Source organism: Schistocerca serialis, chromosome 3, assembly GCF_023864345.2.
Source record: "Schistocerca serialis cubense isolate TAMUIC-IGC-003099 chromosome 3, iqSchSeri2.2, whole genome shotgun sequence".
Taxonomy (NCBI): domain Eukaryota; kingdom Metazoa; phylum Arthropoda; class Insecta; order Orthoptera; family Acrididae; genus Schistocerca; species Schistocerca serialis.
In genome coordinates this window covers 188,208,335-188,234,962 of record NC_064640.1, presented here as the reverse complement: position 1 = coordinate 188,234,962, position 26,628 = coordinate 188,208,335, and the positions used below count along the sequence as shown (strand labels likewise).

General features: G+C 40.4%; 1 protein-coding gene across 1 annotated transcript in view; it reads right to left on the bottom strand.

Annotated features, from left to right (window-relative positions):
• Window positions 1-16,474: 16,474 nt before the first annotated feature.
• The window catches only part of LOC126471563 (neuronal cell adhesion molecule-like), a 761,819-nt gene continuing 751,665 nt past the window's right edge, over window positions 16,475-26,628 (bottom strand). The window contains exon 3 of the mRNA XM_050099792.1: window positions 16,475-16,603. Coding sequence (XP_049955749.1) covers window positions 16,530-16,603 — 74 coding nt within the window. The 3' untranslated portion in view covers window positions 16,475-16,529. The remainder of the gene's footprint in view (window positions 16,604-26,628) is intronic.

Below are 26,628 nucleotides of genomic sequence, written 5' to 3'. Positions count from 1 at the left end.
GTCCAAAAAATTGTTTATGCATAACTGAAATGCAGGCATTTATTTAACATCCCGTTTCGTTCATAATTTGTGTTAGTTTAAGTTTATTTCAAAATTCATGCTGCTCCCACACCACTACAAAAATTTTGTAAACGCTATTGGTGCGGCTTTTTAATCATTTAATTCTGTTCTTTGCAATTTGTTTTATATGTACTTGTATGAACTGAAGGGTGCTACTTCTGAAGATTCTGGCAAGCCAGAATGTAATAAGTGGAGGTGTGTGAGGTAACGGGCGAGTTGTGGCGCCCTGAAAATATTCTAAGTTCGGAGTAGGCGTAGCCACACGGGCGGCTCGGCAAGCCGGAGCTCGTCAGCGACCATGTGGTGCCGACCATCAGCAGGAGCAAGAGGGGTAGCCCTACGGCGTGGTCCGGGCTGACTGCGTGGCTGGGAATTCTATGTTGGCGCTGTGTCGAGTATTGGGCTTTGTGTCGATGAAGGAGATTTGCACGCCGGGAGTGGCAAAGATGACAGACTTCATGAAACCATAATGGAAGACATTTCACAGTTCATGTAGAAGTTAATAATCGCCAGAGGGATCAAGATACCTTAAAAAGAAATATGTACATTACAATTATTTGCACGATGATTCTGATGGTGTAATCAGATTTTCAATATCTTTATTAGTTTAAAGTTTAGTATCTGACTCTAAATTATACAAGTAACACCCAGCAACTAATTTCCAAAATCTAAACGGTTCATCCGATTTTGTCGATAAACATGTCTTTAGAAAGATATTAGCGTAACTCTAAATTGGTATCAATTACAGGCATGTAACTTGAACAGTACATGAGTTATTGGAGGTCAAAGTGGCCGATCACTATTGATCGCATCAGGCCATAAGTACTCCACAACTACGCGAAAAAATGTTAGCAGCATGCTTATAAATATATTTATTCGTCTATGTCTTTGTTTATATCCGATATACACTATTCATGAAGAAACTGGTCAAATATTTACTGTGTTTCAGAAAGCACAGAGGCATTAGGCTAATGGCCTACTTCTGTTTCTATTCCTTTGATATATGTTTATTTAATCTGTTCATGTATTTAATAATGTCTGTGAGAGCGTGTTTATGGTCCAGCCGTAGGAATATTTATTGAATTTCAAGTTATTTAAATGCAAATCCAGTATTTCGTGTGTGTTTCAATATGTTTGTGAGTGTGCGTTGGCTTGGAGACATGGCGAGAGCGCTCTAGCCAGTCACAGCGCTCGTTTCTACTGTAGGCGACTACCGAAGTCAATTGAGAGACCGTATGGAAGTGGGGGAGTATGCGGTCGCAGAAGACATGGGTGGAGTGCTGGATGGGAAGGCGCGACCGACGGTCGCAGGAAATACTTGGAGAGTGTTGAGCAGTTTTCGCGTGGTCGCAGTAGATAGAAATATTTTCTAGTGCCTTCTTGTGCACTTGTGAGATTTCCATGGCTTCTGCGTTTAGAAGTGAATACCTCGTGAGCTTTGTTGTTACTCATACCTAATTACATGAAGTAGGAATCTATTTTTTCCCTGTTATTGAACTTATATTTTATTCAATTGCTGGACCATTGACAGCAATAAGTGTTTTACAGTAATAAATGGCGTTCTTAAAGGTACTTCTGCTATCGTACTCATAATTTAAAGTCGTTAAAATAGAACCTTCAGATTTTATTTAATTGCAATATTTCATTTATAAATTTCTATGATACATTCAAAATTCGCAATTTCCGAGTGATGGTAACCTTCGACCATTCGATTCATGTGTATATTCATATTGTATACTGTAGACTCAGCAGTATTTGGCATCTATGTGGCAACTACGTATCCTAGCCACTAGACAACGAAACCAGCCAAAACTTTTAATATTGGAACTCTAAGTCAGTTTAAGGCTACCATTTTTTTTTTAAAGCCCGCAGCGGTATTCAGTTAAAATACAGACAGAAAGGACCCTTATCAAATGCAGGAAAGTTACGTTGAGAGTGTTACGAGGATGGTAGCGAAGTCCCCAGACAATGTTGTGAAAGAATTGCAGAATATAAGCCCATTTCGTGATCACAATACATGAAAGATTCACCAACTCAAAATCGTTCAGAGCTCGACGTCATGGTTCACAAATTAACACAGACGATAAGAAGAATAGTAACGCATACTCTGTTTATCCTCACTTCCTTAATACAAACGGAAAACTTAGAGTCCTGCTCTGGAGCACATTCAGACCTCTCGAAATATGTATAAAGTACCTTCAAAAGTATCGTAATGGGCGTTCACCACCCAGAATCACTCATCTATACTACTGAATCAGGCTCGTTACCACAGGTAGGTCTGCTTTCTTCCAGCTCTCGACATAAAAGATTCCAGACTCGTTCCCTTGGGCTCTTCAGCCGAAAATTCCCAGTCTCCAGTTGACCCCCGTTGTGTTCCTATACCGTCGAACTCTCATTGGCCTACGACCGTCCCCATCAAAAATACGTCATTCTCAGGCTCTAAAGACATGATTTCACTCAACATGATCACTTCCTGGACTGAACTAACATTATACAAAAATATTTAAATAAAGAAATATCACAAACATGCTGTTACACATGTTATTCGCAATACTTACAAATAAAGGATTGTTGATTAATGAAAGATTTTTAACACTACTCGCAATCAACATTTAAATAAAATTAGTGTAAGAATTCTGTTCATTGAATAAAAATACAAGTGTAACAATATCTGAGGCTTTGATGCTGTATTCATTTGTTGTATAAATGTGGAGAATACGACGTTTTGATAAAAATTTCCTTAATGAAGAAGATATAAATAATTTAGATAATACGTAACTTTCAGGGATGATAGCTATAGTGCAATGCGTTTAAAAGTTGTTAATTCAGAGGTTCATTGTGTAAATGTTAATTCATTGTGAAATATTAACTTCTGTCTTAAGGATATTGAAATGTTGCTGTGTCAGTGGATGCGTTTTATTCATCTGAGATCGCCGATTTATTCGGATTTGTATTAATATTTGATGTGAGTTATTGTCGTATCTCAGAGAGCTATAACGTAGCCATCTTCAAGATTTTATGACACTCCTCCATTTCCTGGAGCATATTCTGCACAAAGGCAATGCAAGAATCAGCAGTCCAAATTCGTAGCTGTGGGGTTTACCCGTTTCCATCGACGCGCTCGTTGTCCCTGTACGTAGCTTGCCGGAAAGGGTCAACTAGCCGGGCTGACTAAGGCGTGTCCTGTGACTGTTTATGTTCAGCCGTACAACAAATTCATCTTGTCTCGCAGCAGTTCTAGGCGGCCGATTAGATTGACCAAACACGCGTAACGTTACAATATGTTGATGACATTCTCATAGCTGAAAAATCTTAGTCACAACATAACTTTATCCTCAATAGTTTGCTATGCATTTTTCAAGTATCAGGAATTACTATTACTCTGGAAAAATCAGTATTTGGCAACACCAGAGTAAGGTTTCTAGCCATTATCATCTCATATCAGGCATAAAGCCTGATTCTGAAAAGACTGAAGCAATCAAAGCCATTCCTCTTCCTGTCACCAAAAGACAATTTCGTAGCTTTCTTGGATTAATGAATTTTTACCGTTACTTCTTGAGTATGGAAATGTTTGCCACTCCAAAATTTTGTTCTGTTGTTGGTAAAGACACAATATGGTAGTGCTAGTTTAAGGAATGCACTTCTGAATGCCTCAATTCTTGCTCATCTAGACCTGTCATGTGGTCTTTGTTTTGACACAGAGTTTCTAAAAGTTGGGTTAGGTGCTCATTTATTCTAGGAACTTGAGGAATATGGTATCACTGTGCAAAGAAGTATAGCTTTTGCTATCCATGTCCTAACGAAATCAGAAAGAAATTATTCGGTGACTAGACTAGAAGCACTAGGAAACATCTGGGTATTTTCCAAATTTCGGTTTTCCTTGTTTGACAATAACACTAAAGCCTACACTGATCATCATGCACTACTATTTTTGATGTCTTCAAAACTGAATCATGACAGGCTAAAACGTTGGGAATTGTGTCTTTATGAATTCAGTTTTACTATAGTTCATACTCCTGGCTCACAAAATGTTGCTCCAGACACTTTACCTCGTCCCCCATTGGCTAAACAAAAATTTATATGCGTAGATGCAGTCTTGAGAAAAACTTCAGTATTCCCTCTACACAGAAAGTTGCCTTTGAGATCCTCATTGCTTCCTCATTAAAACATATCGCACAGGAACAGGATAAGGATCCCATCTGGAGATACCTTAAAAATAAGTGGCACAGCAAAATATACAAAGAGGTAAGACAGTGTTGCCTACCACAGAACAAGATTGTCTTTAAGAGACATACTATCAACAACTCACTTTGGGTCATGCAAACACCTGACGATTCAGTAAACGAAATCATTTAGCGCACACATATCAGGTACACTCATTATGGGCCATGTAAGTGCTTTAATAAACTCCGCCCAGCCTGTCACTTCAATCATATGGAAAAGAAAGCCAGAAAAACACGTGCTAAAAAGAGTAAAGCACTCCATTACGCAGCAAAAATCAAACTGTTTGTAGAATAGTGATTTTTATATTTCCTTCAGAAATGATTGTCTTGAAAACATCCTTCAATCGCTATTTCTATGGCATATCTTTCTTTCATATAATGTTCATTATGATGTTTTGTGACAGTTTTTCTGATTTTGCTGTATATGATATACAAGAGGATTATACTGTTGAAATTTGTATTTTTTTGTAATTAAATGTACTTCTTTTAGTCTTCAGGTTAGATTATGACGGATTATATAAAATTATTTTGGCTACTGTGCATACATTCCAGAGTTATGAGACATGTTTGCACATTGCACATAGGATGCACTACTAACTCAAAAATCTCTCACTGCTATATGATGATACCAGGCAGAGATAGAAAACGTGAATGGGAATACTATTGATATGCAAAAGTTTCCCTAGAGATGGTACATATGGGTGTTCCAACTATATTTTTGACCATATTTGTTCTCTTTTCGAACTTCGAGTGTCTAAACACAAACATACTCTTGTGGTGAAAATTAGTATTTTAATTAATAAAGTGTTATCAGTCGAATATGTTTTTCCCGTTTTTGGCTTTGAGGATATATTGATTACTTTCCTAGCCATAGCTTAGATTAGTTTTGTGAAATGTACATAATTATTGTTGCGTAATATGACTACTGGTTAACATAGCTATGCCTTACTCAATTATTGATGCACCAACATACCTTTTCACACCGATTTCTTACTGGCATTTTATAATGACACTGTTATCTTGCATTTATGTGATGACATACTTTGCTTTAGTTTCTCCATTGCTTTTACAATGAAATTTTTTGTCTATGAGTTGCCTGAACTTGAGAATGTGTACTTCATTTTGTTTACTGGTTCACCATAATGTTTTTGCTGCATATGCGTATGATAAGAGACTTCGCTGCATTGCCTTTCTGATGAAATATTTTTTGTGTTCATAAGTGTAAGATAATGAATTTGGCTCTTTTGCTTTCCTCATGAAATATTTTTGTGAATGTGTGTATATCGTGGTGCACATAGTTTTACAAGAGCGCATTTAGGATAATCCTTTGCTGTTGGAATCTATAAATAAGGTAAGTGTCATGACTAATGAGTGAATTATGATAATGGGTGTAGAAAGAGAGTAAATGGAGACTGTACCACGCGCAGCTAGAAAAGAGAAAGAAATTAATACAGATATATGGAAGTAGTAATATGTTTGAGTAGACCAGTTGAATGAAGTTGCATATACACTATGTTTGAAGAAAGAGGTTGATGGTAATGTCGAAATAAAAATGAGTATAGGCAGGTTGAATAATCGTTATATTTTGTGGTTATAATAGTGTGATAATGAAATATTTTCAGGAAATATGGTTATGTTTTTGGCAGGTAAATTGAAATGAAAGGAATTATTATGTGAATATGATGCTTTTGGCAAGTGAGCTGAGATGGAAGGTATTATGAGGAAAGAATGAGATCCAAGCGAAATTAGAAATTCATGAAGCATACACACAATAAAGAAGTTAAACAGCTGATCAGTACAATAGAGTCATATATGACATTGATTGACAGACTGTTTCTGAAGTGCACACAGTTCTCATTCCTCTTACCTTTATGTGAACCATGATACATTTGTCTGTTTACCCTTTCTTTGTGGTCAATGTACCTTCTTGCTCTTACGTTGTTCGTGTGTATTTCTCATGTATGCATTTCCCACATATGTATGTTTACTACCACTATTCCTACATTTTCTATGTAACCAAACATTTTCTGAGTGATTATGCAACACAAGCTATTCTACCGTGTGTACATTACATTTTCTTGTACATTTTCATTGCGGTTTGAAACTATTCTAAGATACTGATGGTTCTTCAGTTGCTCCACTAGTTAAACTTTACTTTTGCATCTTGCGCAGAATATTTCACAACTGTTTGTACAAATAGATGTATGCTGATCACAACGATTGTGGTAATCCATAGATAATGCTGCTTTAGACATAAGCTTCGTATTATATTTTCATGTAACACTCTTGTACCATTTCACATATTTGCTAGGAAGAAGGTCATATTTTTACTGTATATGAAAGCTTAATTTCTTTTGTTCCTTGACATAGATATCCATAAGTCATTTCTTAGAGAAACAATACTGCTAATACAGTTCAGATTTTTGTAATGTAATACACTTTTCTGCTTTTCGTTTCATAATTAATTTTGAATGTATTGTAAAACCACAAACTCAGTGCAGTTGCCAGGTATTTAACTAATTTTTGCACACTCTTGAAGGAAATATGGAGTGATAATTTTAGTGGCACTGAGTGCCACACAGAACAGACTGTTAAACATTTGTCGAAACGGCATACCACATACTGAGGATGTCTACGAGATTTCAAATGGACATATGAGATGCTAGTGGAAAATTACTTTCCTGAGTCTGCTCATATTTGAGTCTACATTTACTACCAATCTTCAGTGTGTTACCAGCGATGGGTAATTAGTTACCTTACTGAGTCTATCTCAGATATGATTTCATCAGTGCTTTAGGAGATTTGTCGATATTGTGTTAGATGCATTCCTTTTGTTAACTACAAAATTAATGACAAGATACATAAAACAGAATCTTCATTGGTGCTAAGTGACGCAAATTTTTTTTCTTCAACTGTGTTCCCACACTAGCCTCAGGACTGATGAAATGAGATATTAAAGAAAATCTTCGGTGGTTATAAATAATGCAATATTTACCCACAATGTGTAGAATTCGGCAACTAAAGTGTGTACTCCCTACTGTGCAAAGACAATCTTCGTATGTGAAACACAACTGAGAACAGTCTGTTGTACATTTTGTAACCTGAAATCATACAATTTGTAATGTTATTCATAATTCTAGCTTATTGTACTCACCTCTTTGTAGTTTTTTTTACTATGATTCTTCTTGCCTTACCGTAGCTAAGACAATCCATATGATTTATTTTCTGGGAGGTGGGGGGGGGGATCAGGCAATAATGTATGGGTTTAATATGTTTTCTGCCATTGTGAATATTTTATCTTTAGTCTACTGGAACCAAGAATCATGAGCATACTGCACGAGTAGTGGATAAGATTTTGACTCTGTGTTTAATGCAATCTGTTTTGCGCTTGGTCGCCAGTCGGTTGTTCTGCATTAGGAGAGTCTTATTAGAGATGTGGTAGCGAGCACTTGAGTTTTAGAGAAGGAGATCTGATATTTGTGAATCTGGATAAAATTAGTGGGAACACCTTATGATGGAGACGAAAACTTCTTTGTAATGATATTTTTTTGCTGTTCGGATGAACAAGAGATTTCGAGGAATATTCAGGATATCCAATTCACTTTCAAGAATGACATATTTGCTTGTGAGAACTAATAACTGAAGGAAATCTTTGTCCCTTAGATAACTAACGATCTTCAGCATCAGTGTTAATTTGATCTCTTTCTTTTCATTATGTCACTAATAAAAGAAATGGTGTAACTGTCTGTAATTTTTGTGATGAGATTATTTCGTAATTGTTATAGTCATCTTATGTTGTACAGTCTTTTTTTGTCAGTAATTGGAGTCTAATTTTTGGAGAACGTTTTCCTGTAGAGTAAAACTCTCCATCATTTTTAGTAAAGTTTTAAATATTTTCTTGTATGTGCATTGCACTTTATGCCACATGTAGGCTCAAACTGTTTGTGACTAGCAAAGAAAAATTTAGTAGGGAGTATATTATTTTTCTTTATCTGCAGCATTTGAACATTTCAATTTGCTTTCAAGCACGTCAATACACAAGACACAAAATAGCATGCTGGTTAAGAGGTAAGTTACTTTTCTTTCATGGCAGATATCACTTTGCATTCTTGTAAGCAAACAGTATGTAGCCAGAAGTTTCAAGTGTTGTCCTAAGCAAGCAGAGTAATTTACAGTGAACAGTGAACGTTATCTTGGACAGTTATTTTCTTCCGAGATGTGCAGTATTTCATTTCGTGGATATTTCTAGTCAGATATTGCACTTCATGCTACATAAATTTCACAATGTACTTCAGTATTGCGTCTGAGTTAATGACAAGACACATAAAACAGAATCTTCATTGGTGCTAAGTGATGTAAAATTTTCTCTTTCTTTTGTGATTCAATTAGATTAATTTTCATTATTGGAAATTCAGCATTTCACTAAGATTAAAGTTTTGACTCACGACACTGTTCACAAGCGCAATACAGGGACAACCAACAGTCAGTATTGCTCAGCAGTTTAATACGATATCCTTAGGACATGTTACACGAGGAGAAAGTTTTTGAAAAAGAATATTCTGTGTCTTATACGTAGATAAATTACAGAGAAAGCTTACAATCTGTCTGGCGGACACCTCCATGTAGAAACACTGTCCGTGCGGGCAGAGAGACTTGCTTCTTCGCAAAAAGCTGAGCGCTATGTCAGTGGTAGCAGAGCTAGTCGTAGAGAATCACATGCCAGACAGGCCTTAGCGAATGAACCAGATGAAGAGTGTCCAACAACAAAACATCTTTCCCAGTCGAACCGAAGATGCCGAGGTGTGCGTGTTAGATGGGAAGACGTGTCATTAATGAAGCCGCAGGGATACCAAGCGCACTTCCTTAATAATTATGCTTGCACCATGGAGTTCCGTGGTGTCGACTGAATAAATCCCCAATTCTCGTGGAGCGAAATGGAGAATAGGCAACAAGTAAAAAGAAAAGCTGAGGGAGATGAAACCGCAAACACGCAAGCATCGTGGTTGGAACCGATGGAAACTGTTTCTGCAACTGGATCGGGTGATGGACGAGTCCAATAAGTGAAAATTTCCACCGAGGAGTTAGATCAGATCGAGATTAAATCCCTGTGTGGGGCTCAGAGGAGAAAAATTCTCAAAGAACAAAAGCAAAAGGAAGGTAAACAATGGCTTTCTAAACAAAAAAGGGGGGAACTAAAAAGTCTTGATCCTAAGATCTCCAAACAACTGGAGGGGTTGAACAGACCCTGTTCACCACTAAGATAGAAAACAAGAGAACAGAGGAGAGGGTCAAACACGCCTACTTCTCAGGATGGCTGTTATACAACAGCGATATCCGTTGGTCAACGTTACCTTGCAGCGAATGAAGCTAGTTCAGATGGATCTATTTGGTAAGAGTGCGGGAGAAGCAAATGTCTAGGACCCAAATTCAGGAAGGTCTCTCTATGAGGGGATGTTAACGATAGAGTGGCTTAAGGATATGGTGCCCAAGATATCTATGTGAGGGGAGGCGAAGCTGCTGGTGTAGACAGCAGCTGATGTTTTCAAAATCGCAAAGGTGTTAGTTTCGTTACCAAGGCTCTTAACATTGACCGTGGACGATTTTCAGATTTTTTCATCCAAAATCGCGGGGCATTTTTATTCAATAATCGGGATAGTTGTAAGGATATAGTTATAGGAATGTAACAAGAAAACCAAAATCTTACTTTAGGGCTGATTTTTAAATTACATTGAACGTAAATAATGCGGGAAACGCTAAAATGGCTTGCAAATATATAAAACCGGAACAAAATTGTTGATAAATTTTCCGAGTGTTGCATATCTTAAAGCAAGGTTGGACACACAAGCTCGCTGCTATAGATACAAAACTGATGCCACGAGAAGGTATATGTATAAGAATGTGATTGGGAGTAGAGAACCTGGAAAACGCGTCCTATTATGTTTCAGCTGGAGAAAATAGCGACCTCCGATGTTCGGGAACAACAGAAAACGGTTTGACGAAAAAAGAGCCTTCTACGATGTTACAAAGCAACAGAAAAGTTTCGATAGGAAAACTACGACTTCCGAAGTGCAAACAGAGCAGAAATTAGCTCCGACACGATAACTGCGTGCCATGCAAAATTGTCCAGAAAGAAATGAAGGCACACGTCGCGTCGCCCGTGGCAGAAAGGTTAAGGATAATTCTTCAAAGACTGTATTCGAGAAAATAAGGGTTCAGAACCAGAAGATCTTCACAGACGACTGTAGGTTAATCAACCGAAAGGTTGTGCCGGACTGCCAAACCCTTGTGGTGGTAGTCAGTGAAAATCCTCTGAGGGCAATGCACAATAACACCTGATATTGTACTTAGGATTTTCGCAAGTTACCGTCAGGGTAATCAGAGACGTCGGAAGCGACCACGGCAGCAAGTGTTGGAGATAAATCTACATTACAATAAAGGAGCAACTGCCGCCTTTAGTAGTTTTCGGAGAAGCCGGTAGGTGGACGTGGCCCTGATCAAGGCACCCTATCTAGGTGAACGGGCGTTTCAGGCGTCGGAGGAACTGAAGGTAAGTAGATCTTTGCTAGAAATCTACGGAACTCCAGAACATGCATTTAAGTCGGAAAGTGGAATTTCATTCATGCCAATGGCACCCTTGTGTTCCAGAAACTTAGTGAGCAGCAGGCCGCAACAGTTTGAGGGAGGAAGCACAAGGGAATTGTAGTGGCCTCTGCTTACCTTCCTTGCAAAGATAGTACTGCTCCATCCCAGGAAGCGAGTGGACTGGTAGACGGCTGCTCACAGTAGAATGAACAACTGCTGGTTGGTTGTGATACCCCACCCTGGTGTGAGGGGGGGGGGGTGGAGGAGTAGCGGGGAGGGGGAGGGGTTAAGCAGCGACACCAACAACAGAGGCGAATACTTTCTGGAATTTTTATTCGAAAGCAGTCTGAAGATCCTGAATAGGGGCAGGGAACCTACGTTCAGAACATAAAAAGGCAATACGTAATAGACAAACTTTCGGGCCCATTATAATTGGCAGTTACGTCAAACAGTGTCACGTAACGTTGGAGCCATCCTTATCTGACCACATGTATATTTAGTTTGAAGTTAAAATCGGTTTTGAATAGACCATGGGCTATATGAGTCATACGAAAACAAAATGGGACTCACATGAAAAATATCACGTCAGGCTTCTCTAAAGTCAGAACTTCGATAAGGAATCCAGTAGATTTCGAGGAAATGTCAGACCCAGTGACGTCCGCTTTCGTGACCTATTATTTAAAAAAAAACCGCCCAATCCTTAAGAAGTGCACAAACACGAATGTACCTTGGTGGAACAATAACCTGGACCTGATGAATTTGCTAGTATTGTTAGAGCATTGGCACTTTGTGCATTTAACGTTACACAAAACTGGTCAGCTCCAAGAAAACTGTTGTAGTGCTCTTTACGAGGAAGCTAGAATATCAAGCTTCTCGATGAAGCTCTATCTGTAGAGAGGCTAATGGAGCATATAGTGGTAACCGTAGATGAGAAACTATCATCGACCACTCACATAAGAAGTACAAGATGAGTCAGGAGCTTTGAGGAGTGATAGTATTAGTGATTCTGAACAAAAAATATTATGTGGACATATGCCTTATTCTGAATGGTTTACGAGGTAGAACACATTTAATATCACTTTTGTACATCTTCTCTGAGTAACTCGAAAACCTCTGCCTCCAGCGAAAATGTGTCGCAGCACAAAATTAAACTATGTCCAGTTTTCTTCAAAAAAGGGCCTACCCATATTTTTTTCTCTAGCACTAATAGTGTCCCGGCAGGGTCAGGGATTTTCTCTGCCTCGTGATGGCTGGGTGTTGTGTGCTGTCCTTAGGTTAGTTAGGTTTAAGTAGTTCTAAGTTATAGGGGACTGATGACCAAAGATGTTAAGTCCCATAGTGCTCAGAGCCATTTGAACCATTTTGAACTAATAGTGTTTGCGAAGATAGAACGAGGATATTCAAAATCGCGCACAACAGGCGTGAGTTGTTACTTAGGTCGTTCTTGTAGGCCACTTAGAGGTAGTTTTCCGATTTAATAGACCACAAGTGTCCTGTATCACAATGTTCGTCTCAGCTTCGTCTACAAAATGGTTCAAATGGTTCTGAGCACTATGGGACTTAACATCTGTGGTCATCAGTCCCCTAGAACTTAGAACTACTTAAACCTAACTAACCTAAGGACATCACACACATCCATGCCCGAGGCAGGATTCGAACCTGTGACCGTAGCAGTCGCGCGGTTCCGGACTGAGCGCCTAGAGCCGCTAGACCACCGCGACCAGCGCTTCGTCTACAGTACGGCGATACATTGTAGACAATGACTATGTTTTAAAATACAGAAAATAAATAACAATGTACATTAAACGTGTTCTATCTCAGAAACTGTTCAGAATAGGTCATATGTTCAGCTGACGTGTTTTGTTCAGAAGCACTAATACTATCATCCATCGAAGCATGTACCTATCTTCTTGACTCACCCTTTATATGCTCCAAGACGAAAAGCACTCGCATGAGCAATAGAAGGTCCTGTGAAAAAATGTGCGGTCTAAGTGCACTGTCGCCTGATAAACAAAGTAAGAGCCTACGGAATATCAGACCAGCTGTGTGGCTGGATTGAAGAGTTTTTAGCAAACAGAACACAGCATGTTGTTATCAATGGAGAGACGTCTACAGACGTTAAAGTAACCTCTGGCGTGCCACAGGGGAGTGTTATGGGACCATTGCTTTTCACAATATATATAAATGACCTAGTAGATAGTGTCGGAAGTTCCATGCGGCTTTTCGCGGATGATGCTGTAGTATACAGAGAAGTTGCAGCATTAGAAAATTGTAGCGAAATACAGGAAGATCTGCAGCAGATAGGCACTTGGTCCAGGGAGTGGCAACTGACCCTTAACATAGACAAATGTAATGTATTGCGAACACATAGAAAGAAGGATCCTTTATTGTATGATTATATGATAGCGGAACAAACACTGGTAGCAGTTACTTCTGTAAAGTATCTGGGAGTATGCGTGCGGAACGATTTGAAGTGGAATGATCATATAAAATTAATTGTTGGTAAGGCGGGTACCAGGTTGAGATTCATTGGGAGAGTGCTTAGAAAATGTAGTCCATCAACAAAGGAGGTGGCTTACAAAACACTCGTTCGACCTATACTTGAGTATTGCTCATCAGTGTGGGATCCGTACCAGATCGGTCTGACGGAGGAGATAGAGAAGATCCAAAGAAGAGCGGCGCGTTTCGTCACAGGGTTAATTGGTAACCGTGATAGCGTTACGGATATGTTTAATAAACTCAAGTGGCAGACTCTGCAAGAGAGGCGCTCTGCATCGCGGTGTAGATTGCTGTCCAGGTTTCGAGAGGGTGCGTTTCTGGATGAGGTATCGAATATATTGCTTCCCCCTACTTATACCTCCCGAGGAGATCACGAATGTAAAATTAGAGAGATTAGAGCGCGCACGGAGGTTTTCAGACAGTCGTTCTTCCCCCGAACCATACGCGACTGGAACAGGAAAGGGAGGTAATGACAGTGGCACGTAAAGTGCCCTCCGCCACACACCGTTGGGTGGCTTGCGGAGTATAAATGTAGATGAATGTAGATGTAGTATATACTGGATATACACCACTGTAGTAAGACCTATGATAATTTAAGGAGCCACAGTATGGTGGAAAAAAGTAGAACAGGAGGCTGGCAAGATCCAGGACCGACCTTCTTAACCACAACTGGCGGAATTAGTAACGCACTCACTCCTGGGATGGAAACCATACTGGCCATCCACCATTACGCCTGTGGGTTAAAGTGGAATCAGTGATAGGGGCATACAGGCTAAAAGACGGAAATAACTGCAAACTTTTATGATATCCTTAACTACACATCAGTATAGGAAATGTGGTAGACATAGGAATTGTCTGGGAAATGTCGCATGACTATACAATAACTTCCAGCTACAACAGCAAACCTTCTATTTTAACAATTGGAGGTAAGGAGCAGTGTAGGAACGAACCAAGACACCGTGCAGGAGACACTGTCTGATTTCTGACGGGTCGAAATCTGAAAAAGACAGTGGAACTGGGCTATACGGGATATAGCCTAATGTAGAGAGGGCAATCTCATTAGGGTATTCCAGACGGAAATATCCGCTATCAGAGTGTGGGCAGAGGAGTTTAGCGTAAGCGTTGTAAAGATCGTAGCATGTACATAACTAGTATATGGCCTCCTAATACTCCTTAATGGTATTGGTCGGCTTTAATAGAATCGCAGGAAGTGATACGGTTACAATAAACCTTGTTTCGGTGCGGGCAGTAGTGACTAGGACTGATGTTGCTTTTTACCTCAGTGTTCAAATAAAATCAGTGTGCCACAAAGCTATTTTCTACCAAAATTGACTCAAGGCTTCTTAATACATTATTCGATCTGCCCTTCTCATCTTCAGCATTCTTCGAAGCACAACATTTCAAAAATTCTATTTTTTTGTCTCTTTACCGTTTATGTGCCCGTTTCTCTAATATATATAAATCGCCACTAATTTTAGTATTTCATTACCTATTCCAGTTGACTCAGTGTCATCTGATTTAATTCAATTACAGTCCAGTACCAGTGTTTCAATTTTGTTTATATTCACCTTACAGTATCTTCTCAAGACGTTATACATTATACTTATCTGTTAATCCAAGCACTGTTTCGTCTATAACACGATTCCAATGTTTTCCACAAATATTTCAGCGTTTTGTTCTGCTTTAAAGTTAATTCCTTTTCCGAGCTTCTCCACAGTTTCCTTTACTGCTCGATCTATGTAGAGACGAAATGAATTGGAGGATATGATTTGAACCTTTCTCTGCTACTGGCACCCTTTCGCGTTTTTCGACTCGTAGAACTGGAGTCAAGTTTCTGTACAAGCCGAAGACATCCTGTCGCTTCCTGCATTTTATCCGTGATAACACTGGAATTTTTAAAAGTGTATTCCAGAAGATATTCTCGGAAGTCTTTTGGAAACCTACGATTGCTACAAATGTGAATTTGCCTTTTTTCAGTCTATCTGCCTCGTGTGTTTCTACATTTCCTCTGAAATCAAATTGATGTTCCCCATGTCGGTTTCTACCAGTCGTTTAATTCTTCTGCAGTTAACAGTATTTTGCAACCCTGATTTATTAAGGTGATGGTTCCGTAAATATAACACCTGTCTTCTTTGGTTTTAGGATTGCTACATTCTTTTTGAAGCTTGAGGTATTGCGCCCTGGCTCATACATCCTGGGTGTCATATCGATGAGTCTTGTCAGTGTTAGTTTTATCAAGGAATTTGTGTCAGAATTTGATCTACTCCAGGTACCTTGTAGTTTGTATGTAAACGTAGACTTACAGCGTACGATGAAAATAGTATGCAGATCCTCTCTATATTTGACAGAAAGTAAATTTTTGGTTAAAACTCTGCAATTTTTGTATGGCAGCGCTGGCTTCCACGACACCTGTGGGCACAAACTACATCAGCTGTAACAGTGAGGTGAGACCTGTAATTGACCAGTTAATTAGAAATATATTCACTGCAAACAATGGCATGGTCACTAGGGTTAATGAACCTAAGTAGTGTTTGTAATATTTTTTTCATTTCAATAATATTTTGTTGGGGTTCAGTTGCCTTACTAATAGAGCACATTCCCACTATACGCACAAATTGCTTTTCAAATCCTTGGCACACCTACACCTAACTGTCTAATACGTGGCTATTGTCGTAGAACACTCTAACTTCTACAATCACCTAAACTGTTTCGATATATTTTACGTGGAGGAGAAACAAAAAGGACAGAATTAGAAATGATTTGATTCTTCTATAAGTAACACTGAAATGCTGTACCAATTCAACTGTGAAGGCCTCTTGTTTCGAGGTCTATGTGTCATGATGGAGAGTTTTAGATCTGTCACAAATAAATTATTATCAACAATAATTATATGGCCAAAGGATCTGGAAATAATAACAATGACATCAAATAGCTATTTATTTATTATTAAGCATATGTTTTGCGATACAGTTTGTTAAAGTATCATTTATTGACACTTTTTGCAGCAATTTGATTTCTTGACAAAGCTGTTTCTTCTTATACACAATAATTTGCAAAGCTGTTTTCATGACATATGGAGGGTGGTGAAGATCAGCCTAAAAAGCTTGTAAAGGTGCTCAGGGTAGGTTGTGCCTCTAAATTGCTGTGGAGAAAAAATTCGGCCATTCAGGTCTTTTGGCGTGCAAATATTATTGGAGCGCCAAAGACGGTGTCGCCAAAAACATAATCCGTTTGGTTTCCTAGAACCAAACAAGAGAGCAATACAAAAATTGAACATGGGAAGTAGTGAGAAACAGTCCGAAAAGCTTGTAAGAGTGTTTCAGGGTAGGTTGTGCTGAAAAATAGGTAGATGCGAAGAAAAAATATCGATAGGTTGCGCCGTTTCCGAGTTAATTAGCCTTGAAGTTAGCCAAACAGGCCGCTGCGGCCGAAAATTCAAGCAGCGCGCCAGTCGGTTGCGCCAAACGTGTTCTCTGGTTGGTTTCCTAAAATCGAACAAGGCAGCGATAAAAAACTTGGGTATGGGACGGTAGTAAGGTTCGAACCCGAGCCAAAGACAGTGCAGTATCTTATCATCTACGCTACGATAAGCGTGCGCGACGGGCTGATTGGCTAACTTCAACGCTAGTTGACTGTAAAACAGCACAGCATATCGAATTCCTTCTTAACAATTATTTCTCAGCACAACCTACTCTGCAACAGCCTTACAAGATTTTCAGATAACACAAAAAGAGCTTTTAAGCAAAACAAGACATTTTTTGATGAGAACTGTGTCCGCAGCTTTCGCGAAATCTTTAAATGAAATCATTCAGCCTGAAAGTGACCATGTGACAAAATTGCAATCGAAACATATACGCAAATAAAGAACAAAAACAGCTTAAAGCTGAATGACTTCATTTAAAAACACAAGTCACTTGTCAAAATATCCTTGTATGTGACAGATGTTTATTGGACTTAACTATCAATTCCCGTAAATCATAATAGAAATATCTATTATCACTGGCACGAGTGCGCGTTTGTATGTGTTTCACATATGCGTTTGTGTAGCGCTTGTGTGTGTGTGTGTGTGTGTGTGTGTGTGTGTGTGTGTGTGTGTGGGTGTGTGTGTGTGTGTGGAGAGAGAGACCGCGGGAGTTAAAGAGAAACAAAGGGAAAGTAAATAATACGTTTTCTGAATGAGCAGCTTTCATTCAGCAGCGAAATGTGCGCCGAAATCAACCATTAGTACCAGATTACCAGATTAAAACTGTTCGTCGGGCCGGGAATTGGGACTTGATCTCTGGCTTTGGATGGCTGTTTGGTAGGGAAAAAACGAGTGCATAATGAGTGGGTTGCTTTATGGGAACAGCTACAGGCGGGGTTCGATTACCGGCCTGACGGACAGTTTTAATCTGTCAACACATCTTCATCATAAAATAGTGTGCTATAATGTATTGGGATTAGACGTACCAGCATTACTTGTTCACCAGTTCCTGACTGACATACTGAAACACTTGGAACTGTAACGATTTACGGTCACGTCAATATTCACTGCAACGTGTACCTTTTTTAACAGTGCTGTCATATCTAGTCACTAGCCTTGAGTAACATTTTCCCCTAAGGTTATAATGACACTTTACGAAAAATGAAAATCTAGTAGACTTTCACAGGAATTAGCTGGTGTATCTTCAATACGGGCCACCCTGTTTATTGTTTCGCATTGGCTGTAAATACCGTCTCTATTAATATTCTGCCAAACATGTTGCATCAATTGTTACCTAAAGGAATATAGAAATATTAATATTATGGTTATAAAAGATATTCACGTTAGAATTGAATAATTCATTACCTGTACATTGATAAATGCGATACAATGTATCCTATGAATTTCCTCGGTCCTCCTGAAACTCAACACACATTCTGAAGGGCACATAAAAGATTAACACTTTTGAAGAAATATTGAGAAATGAAACGTTGTGGAGTAAGACATTTTTATGTACCTCTTTAAACATGTAACGTTAACTTGAAATTGGAAGCTGTGGTAATGTTAATATCATCAGTGTGACAACCAGCGATGGAGTCATTCTGAAGGTGTTCAAAACATATTCAAGGAGAAAAATGAAAAAAAACGCTTCATTTATACTTATCTCATAATGCAAAACACATGTTTCATATAGGCGCAAACGGAATGAATTTCAAGAAAGAAGCCGACATTCATTTTCCTCCTCTCTGTCAGCTTTCAGTTTTGCTTATTCTGATACTAAAGTAAATCCTTTCTCTCTCTCTCTCTCTCTCTCTCTCTCTCTCTCTCTCTCTCTCTCTCTCTATCCAAATTATTTTCGGTTTCGATACCCGCAGATGATAGGCAATCAGCCACCCAGGGTTAGTAATTATTAATGTAAGAAAAAAGACGCTTTTCCCTTACCTTTTCATTTCGCCAACGATTAGCTAAAGTAGAACATTCCGAATATATGAGTACTAGGCCACACTAAAGAGCGACTGTGTGTCATCAGATTGTAAAGAGGAACTGCCACCGAAACAGAAGTATTACGATACGAAAAGTTTGGAGCGACATACCTCTGTGACGCCTGGCCGCTAACACTATTTGCGGAAGGCAACTCAAGGACGTATTATAAGCATCTACAGGAAGAAGAAGTAATGCCGTAAAAGAGAACTATAAGAATAAATTTACATTCATTAAAAAATAAAAAATTAAAAATATACGCGTAAATTCTTTCCTTCCACGTTTCATCAAATGAAGGTTATCAGATTACTTCAGTAAACGTACAGAGCAAGAGCGAATCTCGTACTTCAGTCATTAGTGACACACCTTTGGGTTTCTCATCAGTAAACGCTATTAGTACGAATCTGAGCAAAGTAACTGACATAGTTGTAACTTGATGTTACATGACATGTCGAGGGCAGAGGAGTGGGAGTAATTGGTTTTAGATCCGGCCGTCAGTGCGATGTACTTCTCATCTGCCACCGGGGCAGGGACGGTGGAAGGCAGAGGGCACTAGGAAACAAGTTTTCACAGATAAACAGGTAGCCATGTGGTACGCACGCAATTTTCCGGACCACATACTAGGTAATACTGAAAATTAATCTGATCTTGTAATTAATACCGAAAATGGCAGGAAATCGGTAGTATACAGAGTCTGGATGAATTATCATTGCCAGTATCAGGTGAGCCAAAATAAAGCAAAGTACAACGTTTGAAAAGGATATTTCAAGCAGGAATTTCTCATATAAAGAGCTGAGTGATATGATGAACACTTTAAGAGTTATTCTTGCTTAGAAATACGAGTACATAATGAAGTAATGTAGTAGAAAATTAATATCTGTTAAACAAAAAGTGATGCCCGTTCTTAAGTGATATGGACCGCAGTACATTTATCTACAGTGAACTATATTAATTATCTGGCACCCACTGCAAACTGCTAATGTACTTCAGTCACGATTCCCAAGTAATTAACAATAGACACATGCACACAGGAGGCAGCATGCAGTCGGGTTAGTATATAGTAATAACAATATATCTTTCGATTTATAGGTCTACTTGTTTATATGTGTTTAATAATTAATTACTCCAGACGCTGTGTAATATTTATGACCACAACTTCATGATTGAACGACGCAATGTTACTTCTAAGTGCATCACAGCAAAAGTGACGAAAAATATTTACTGGATATCATATTGTAGGCGTATCTACTGCAGTTTTAAACAAATTTCTTTTATTTTGCAAAAAATCTCACCAACAAGGGGAAAGCCTGAGACACCATCAGCCGATTCGGCTTATATTCGGCAGATATATCCCTCCCCTCCCTTTCTCCCTTTTTTTGCGCAAACCAGCCCAATGTTCATGACACACAATTGACACAAAATTGACAGGATTCTTTATCATCTTATATGGTGTTCACTAACATTTCAGAGAAAGCTATAAAAGAAATTTTTATGACTCTGGCGTATGTACCAGTAAGGTTAAGGCCATTCAAGGAAAGCGGCAGAAAACAGAGGACTCTGTCTGGCCAGCTGAGAAACTGTCTGTTCGATTCTTACATGCACTTTGCAGTATTTTTTCCACGGATCAAACTTTGCCGGAATAGTAGGGTGAATCAGGTAAATAAATAAATCAGAAATAATTACAAGGTAGGTAAGTATATGTCTCAAATAGATTGAATTAATAAAGATTTAACATTTATTTACCGACCTTGTTATTATTTCTTGTTGATTTATTAACAAATTAACTCACTATTACCAGCAAATCTTATACGATGAAAAATATATCCGAAAAAAATTACTACAGAATGCATGTAGGTATCGAACACGGTTCTCCGGTCTGCAGCGTCACTTTCCTTGTTTACCTTATGGTTACATAAGCGGTAGTCGTCAAAGTTTCTTTCCTCGATTTCTCGGAAAATAAGCGTCTGCTCCATCCACATATGATGATGAAAAATGTTCAGTTTCCCATCATCTATCCATTCCTCCAATTCTGAGTCGATTATTGAGCATAATGCACTTCAGGAATGATTTTCACAAAAATCGGGACAAAATATCGTAGGTACACAAGTTACCTGCCAGGCGTGTGTATAATGCAGATGGCTTATTGGTGTAGTCAGAGTGAGAAAGCTGCAAGTGTTTGCTGCATTTAGGGCGAATTCCGGTTGTGGAGTGTAACGATTTTCTGCGAAAAGTGTCGTCTGTAGTTAAAAAGCAAATTCCGTGGTAGAATATTGCAGCTGATAGAATTTGGTGTGTCCGTAGTCGGTAGTCTTTGGATTACTCTTAGATGCTTATTCTGAGATTTTACCATTTTATGTGCTGTCGGCGACACAGAATTTGAATCAAGTGAAGCTACTTCGGATTTAGCAATATTTTAGCGATTCACATGTCCCATTACTTACTAACTTACTTACATCTCTATCTAAATGTACATGACAGCTCTACATTTCATATTTAAGTTCTTGGCAGAGGGTCCATCGAAACACATTCAGACTATTTCTCTACCGTTCCACTCTTGAACAGCACGCGGGAAAAATGAATACTTAAATCTTTCCTAGCGAGCTTTGAGTTCACTTATTTTACTACGATGGTCAATCTCCTTTTACAGGTGAGAGTTAACAAAATATGCAATTTCGTGAAACATGTCACCGTAACGAAAAACGTCTTTGTTTTAATGATTACCACCCTAACTATGATCTCATATCCGTGACACTATCTTCCCTACTTCACAAGGAAACAAAACGAGCTGCCCTCCTTTGACCTTTTGCGATGTCCTCCATCAATCTCATCTGATAAGGATTAAACATCGCTTAGCATTCTCTCGTAGAAGACGGGCAACCAGAGTGGAGGCTGTCTGTTTAGTAGACTTGTTGCACTGTCTGTTTAGTAGATTTGTTGCATCTTCTGTGTGTTCCGCCAATAAAACGTATTCTTTGGTTCGACTTTCTCACAACATTTTCTACGTATTCTTTCCATTTTAAGTTGTTCGTAATTGTAATTCCTCGGTATTTAGCTGAAGTAACATCCCTTAGATTTGTGTGATTTATCATCTAACCGACATTTAACGGATTCCTTGAAGCGCGCGTGTGGAGATCCTCACACGTTTCATCGTTGAGAAGCACTTGGCACTTTTCGCAACAAACAGACATCTTGTCTAAATAATTTTGCAGTTTATTTTGGTCTTCTGATGACTTTATTAAACGCTAAATGACAACATCAAATGGAAAAATTCTGAGAGGCCTACTCAGATACTCTACTATTTTTATTTTGTGGCCTTCGTTGGACGAATTTAGTCAACTATACAAAGGTTCATGCAGGTCGTTGTTATTCAATAATACAATAAAGTTCAATAATAATTCAATAATAAATTCAGTAGTGCAGTAATTATATAGGGGCTGTTATAATTTGTTATATGAAGGGGTTTTTGCTCTTCTGTTTGCTGGATTAAGTGTTTTCTACAGATTAAGAATAATATAAGGCCTATAACACTTACATAAGTTATTTGAAACGTTCGACGAGTAAAATATATGTTGGAACTTGTGCATTACTAAGTCATGTTTGGCAACCGTACTAATGCGCTTCTGCGAGGACACACTCGTAATTATTTATCACTGTATACGCAATTCAACATTTTCCATCAGTGGTATATGATATTGTTTGTGGAAATAAGTTGACTTATTGAAGATTAAGTCGTCTAAAGTCCGGTCAACAACGATCCTAAATTTCCATAAATTAATTTACAGCTCAGATAGCTGTAGATATCAAATTTTAGGAAAGTATTTTAGTAGATTGTTGTCACCCTGGACAGACAGCGAGCCATAGATAATTACAATAATCGAGGTCTTGGCAGACTGCCAGATAGTTGATTTAACGTTACTCTCTCTGATTGAGCAACAAAAAATAGCTTAAGAGAGATACTAATTACACGCGACGAAATACGGATAACAATAAGATAACATGCCGTGAAAGGTATTAAATAAAAGACCCCACAGATCTACTTCGCTCCTACGAACTGGAAACTCAGAAAAAGTAATCGCTATGGTTAGAGGTACATAGTATAGGGTTGTAGAAGGTTGCTCATATTTTGTTATAAACAGAAACCAAGTTGGATTATTAAGGGTGCAGTTACGGCTTATATAGCTATGTAGTACGTGAAATGTATTCCCAATTGTGAATACAGAAAACCGTCAGCTGTAGAACGGAATGGCGGCAATGAAAATTTGTGACCGACCGGGTCTAGAACCTGGATTTCCACTTATCGCGAGCGGTCGCCGCTTTTAGGGATCTTCCTGGGGCTGAAAGGAGCGGTAGTGCAAAGTGGGCGGGAGTTGCAATCCGAGACCTGGCCACCACGTCCCGTTCCCAACCCTCAGGAACCAAGGAAAGCGTACTGAACGTGGAGCAGAGGTACAATGAACGTCAATGGCTTATCTACTTATTTTCCTATTATTTTAAATTAACATTAATATACCAGCCGCTGTGGTCGAGCGGTTCTAGGCGCTTCAGTCCGGAACCACGATGCTGCTACGGTCGCAGGTTCGAATCCTGCCTCGGGCATGGATGTGTGTGATGTCCTTAGGTTAGTTAGGTTTAAGTAGTTCTAAGTCTAGGGGACGGATCACCTCAGAAGTTAAGTCCCATAGTGCTCAGAGCCATTTGAACTTAACGTTCCCTGCACTGCGGGAGTGCGAGGGTCTCGTGCTTTATCTTGGACAGCAAGCCGTGGCAAACAAATGAATCCAGTGTCGCTAGTATGCGTCGGGCCATAGATGGCGGAATAGGAAGTGTCTGTGCCACGTGGGGGATACGTGACGCCAAATATACGTTTACATATTGTGTCCGTTGAAGAAGATCGAGTGCTCGTAAATGGTGATCTACGAGCCCAGCTCTTAGTTGGGAAAAAAGGCGCCGGCAGTTGAGGGTAATCGTGCGCCGCAGATCACTTGCGAAATCGTGTCCTATGTCTTTGATATTATCAGCTACACGCATAGCAGCAGCGCTGTCCGCAGGAACCCCGCACCTATAGCCATAAGGTCCGATTTTTGGACGTTAAGGCAGCTACCAGAAGCTTCGCCGTAGGTGGTAACCCATGCGCGTGTCTCCCTGACCTCAGAACGGCTACGAATAACGTTGAAGAGATCGTCTGGATATGCAGTGCAGCTGAATACATGGTCACCCACAGAAATCCCAGAGAGGCGTTGAAGGAGGCCGCAGAGCAACGGTTCCATGGCGAAAGCATACAACAGTCCAGAGAGCGGGCAGCCTTGAAGCACTGATCGACGGAGTGAGATGGAAGGAGTGAGACGGCCATTACAGAGTACACGAGACGTAGCTCCAAGGAGGACATGCGTTACGACGTCGACGGTAGTATCAGGTTATCCCACATTCCGGAGCAGCCCCTCCAGGTCGTCGTGATCGACCCGATGGAACGCCGAAGTCAAGAGCTGCCAAAAGTCCACGGAAACGACGAGCACCATTATGTCCCGATAGTGACTGAAGGCAGTGCGGATATCATTGGCACCTCCCAAAGAAGTTTGATCGGGGGAACCCAAGTACGGAGCCGCCACTTTAAGCCGCGTAGCCAACAGTCGGTTGAAGGTCTTTGTGTAATTGCAGAGTAACGTCAAGGGGCGGTAATTGCATATGTATGAGGTACTCAGAGGCTTATGGATAGGAATGAGGAAATCATCGAGGAAACCGTCTGGAATTGGCACGAAAGGCGACATAAGGTCCTGACAAATTTCCGTCCACACTGGCGCCAGAAGGGGAAGAAATATACGATAAAACTCCAGTTGGAGGCCATCTGGCCCAGGTGACCTGTTCGCCCATAACCCGCCTGGATATCATCATGGACTTCGTCCTCTCTGACGTTAGTAAGCAAGCAGATCCAACGCTGCCCATCATCGGTCGCAGGAACATTAATCAAAGTCCACCGAGGGTGACATCGTTCCGCTATGACATGAACCATAAATGGACTCTGCTGCACTAACCCCTCGTCTGTGTGCGCCCTGAACATAGCTCCTTCGAGGTAGCAATGAGAGAGGGATGTAATCTGTGCCTTGGCACTCTGGCGAATACGGCATCATAGTAGATTCCCGGGAATGGTGAAGCAGAATTCCTGAGTTTGTCGCCGCCACGCCGCAACCTCCCTTCCGTAACCAATCAAGGCCTTGCGAAGAGGCAGGCTTTTCACAGAGCACCCACCAAGACAGGGAAGATTGACAGGCATCACGGCGTCGACGACAAGCTGTCCACGTGGTCTCGATGAGCTGCCGGCAGTCGGGTGAAGTAATTTGGATCATGTTCAGTTTTCACGGTCCACGGGCGCGCCACACCTTTTGGTGGCAGAGACTGATGATGACGATGGTTTGTGGGGCGCTCAACTGCGCAGTTATCAGCGCCCATTCAAATTCCCAATTTTTAATCAGTCCAATCTCACCACTTTCATGAAAGATGATGAAATGATGACAACATAAACACCCAGTCTCCAGGCGGAGAAAATTCCCAACCTGGCCGGGAATCGAACCCAGGACCCGTGATCCATAGTCAGCGGCAGACACTGATGGCGCAGATATATGCGTCATAGTCACAGAACGCAATGGGCCTGATTTCAGCAGCCTGCACGCCACTTACAACATCGCGGGAGATGTAAACACTATCGAGGCGGCTGGAAGAATGGCTAGTGAAATTTGTAAACCGCGGACGATCACCATGAACATGCTCCTAAGAACCCACAAGGCTGGAGTGCTGAATATTGACACTATCGATGTGCACGGGAAGTTACGTGGTAATTGGTCTTTGGATATCTGGGAGCAGTCGAAATCGGCTCCCATGATCAATGCATCCTACCGATCCAGGAATAGAGGCGTGACTGTCTCTGAGAAGAACATGAAACGTTCACGGCGGCGACCCGAACCAGATGGCGCATAGGCATTGACGATCCTGACGCCACTAAACGTGAGAGCCATACTTCTAGCATCAGGAAGATAGGCAACTGCATCAGCGAAGATACCGTCACGTAAGAGGATCGCCACTCCACTACCAGTAGGTGAAGCATGAGAAACGCATGTTATAAAACCATGGGGTAAACAGAACGCTGCAACGTGCATTTCCTGAATGAGAGCAAAGTCAACGTCCGCAGAATACAGCATGTCATGGATTAAAGCCAGTTTGTGGCGTATGCGAATGGAATTGATATTGACCGTGGCTATGTGATGAGTCTGGAAAGGTGGCATCGCCATGAGGACAGGCGATTCAAACAATGGGGAATCACAGGGAGATCCCTGTTAGGCCCCTGTGGAAGGGCACTGTGACAGAGAGGGAGCCGATCCGACCGAGGGGAGGTCCATCGTTCTGTACATCTCCAGAATATTCATCTCAGCATCGACGACGTCTGCGCAGGAGGCAGACCTGTTACCGGACCGGTTCAATGGAACACCCAGAGGTACACCCACAGGTAGCGCCAGACACAGAAAGGAAGGCAACCGCGTCAGACGCAGGGAGGAATGTCGGTGTCACGAGCAGAACGCTGACTGGAGATGGAGGTGGGAAAAGACGTCGCGTTCTACATCTGCATCTACATACATACTCCGCAACCCACCATACGGTGCGTGGCGGAGGGTACCTCGTACCACAACTAGTATCTTCTCTCCCTGTTCCACTCCCAAACAGAACGAGTGAAAAATGACTGCCTATGTGCCTCTGTACGAGCCCTAATCTCTCTTAACTTATCTTTGTGGTCTTTCCGCGAAATGTAAGTTGGCGGCAGTAAAATTGTACTGC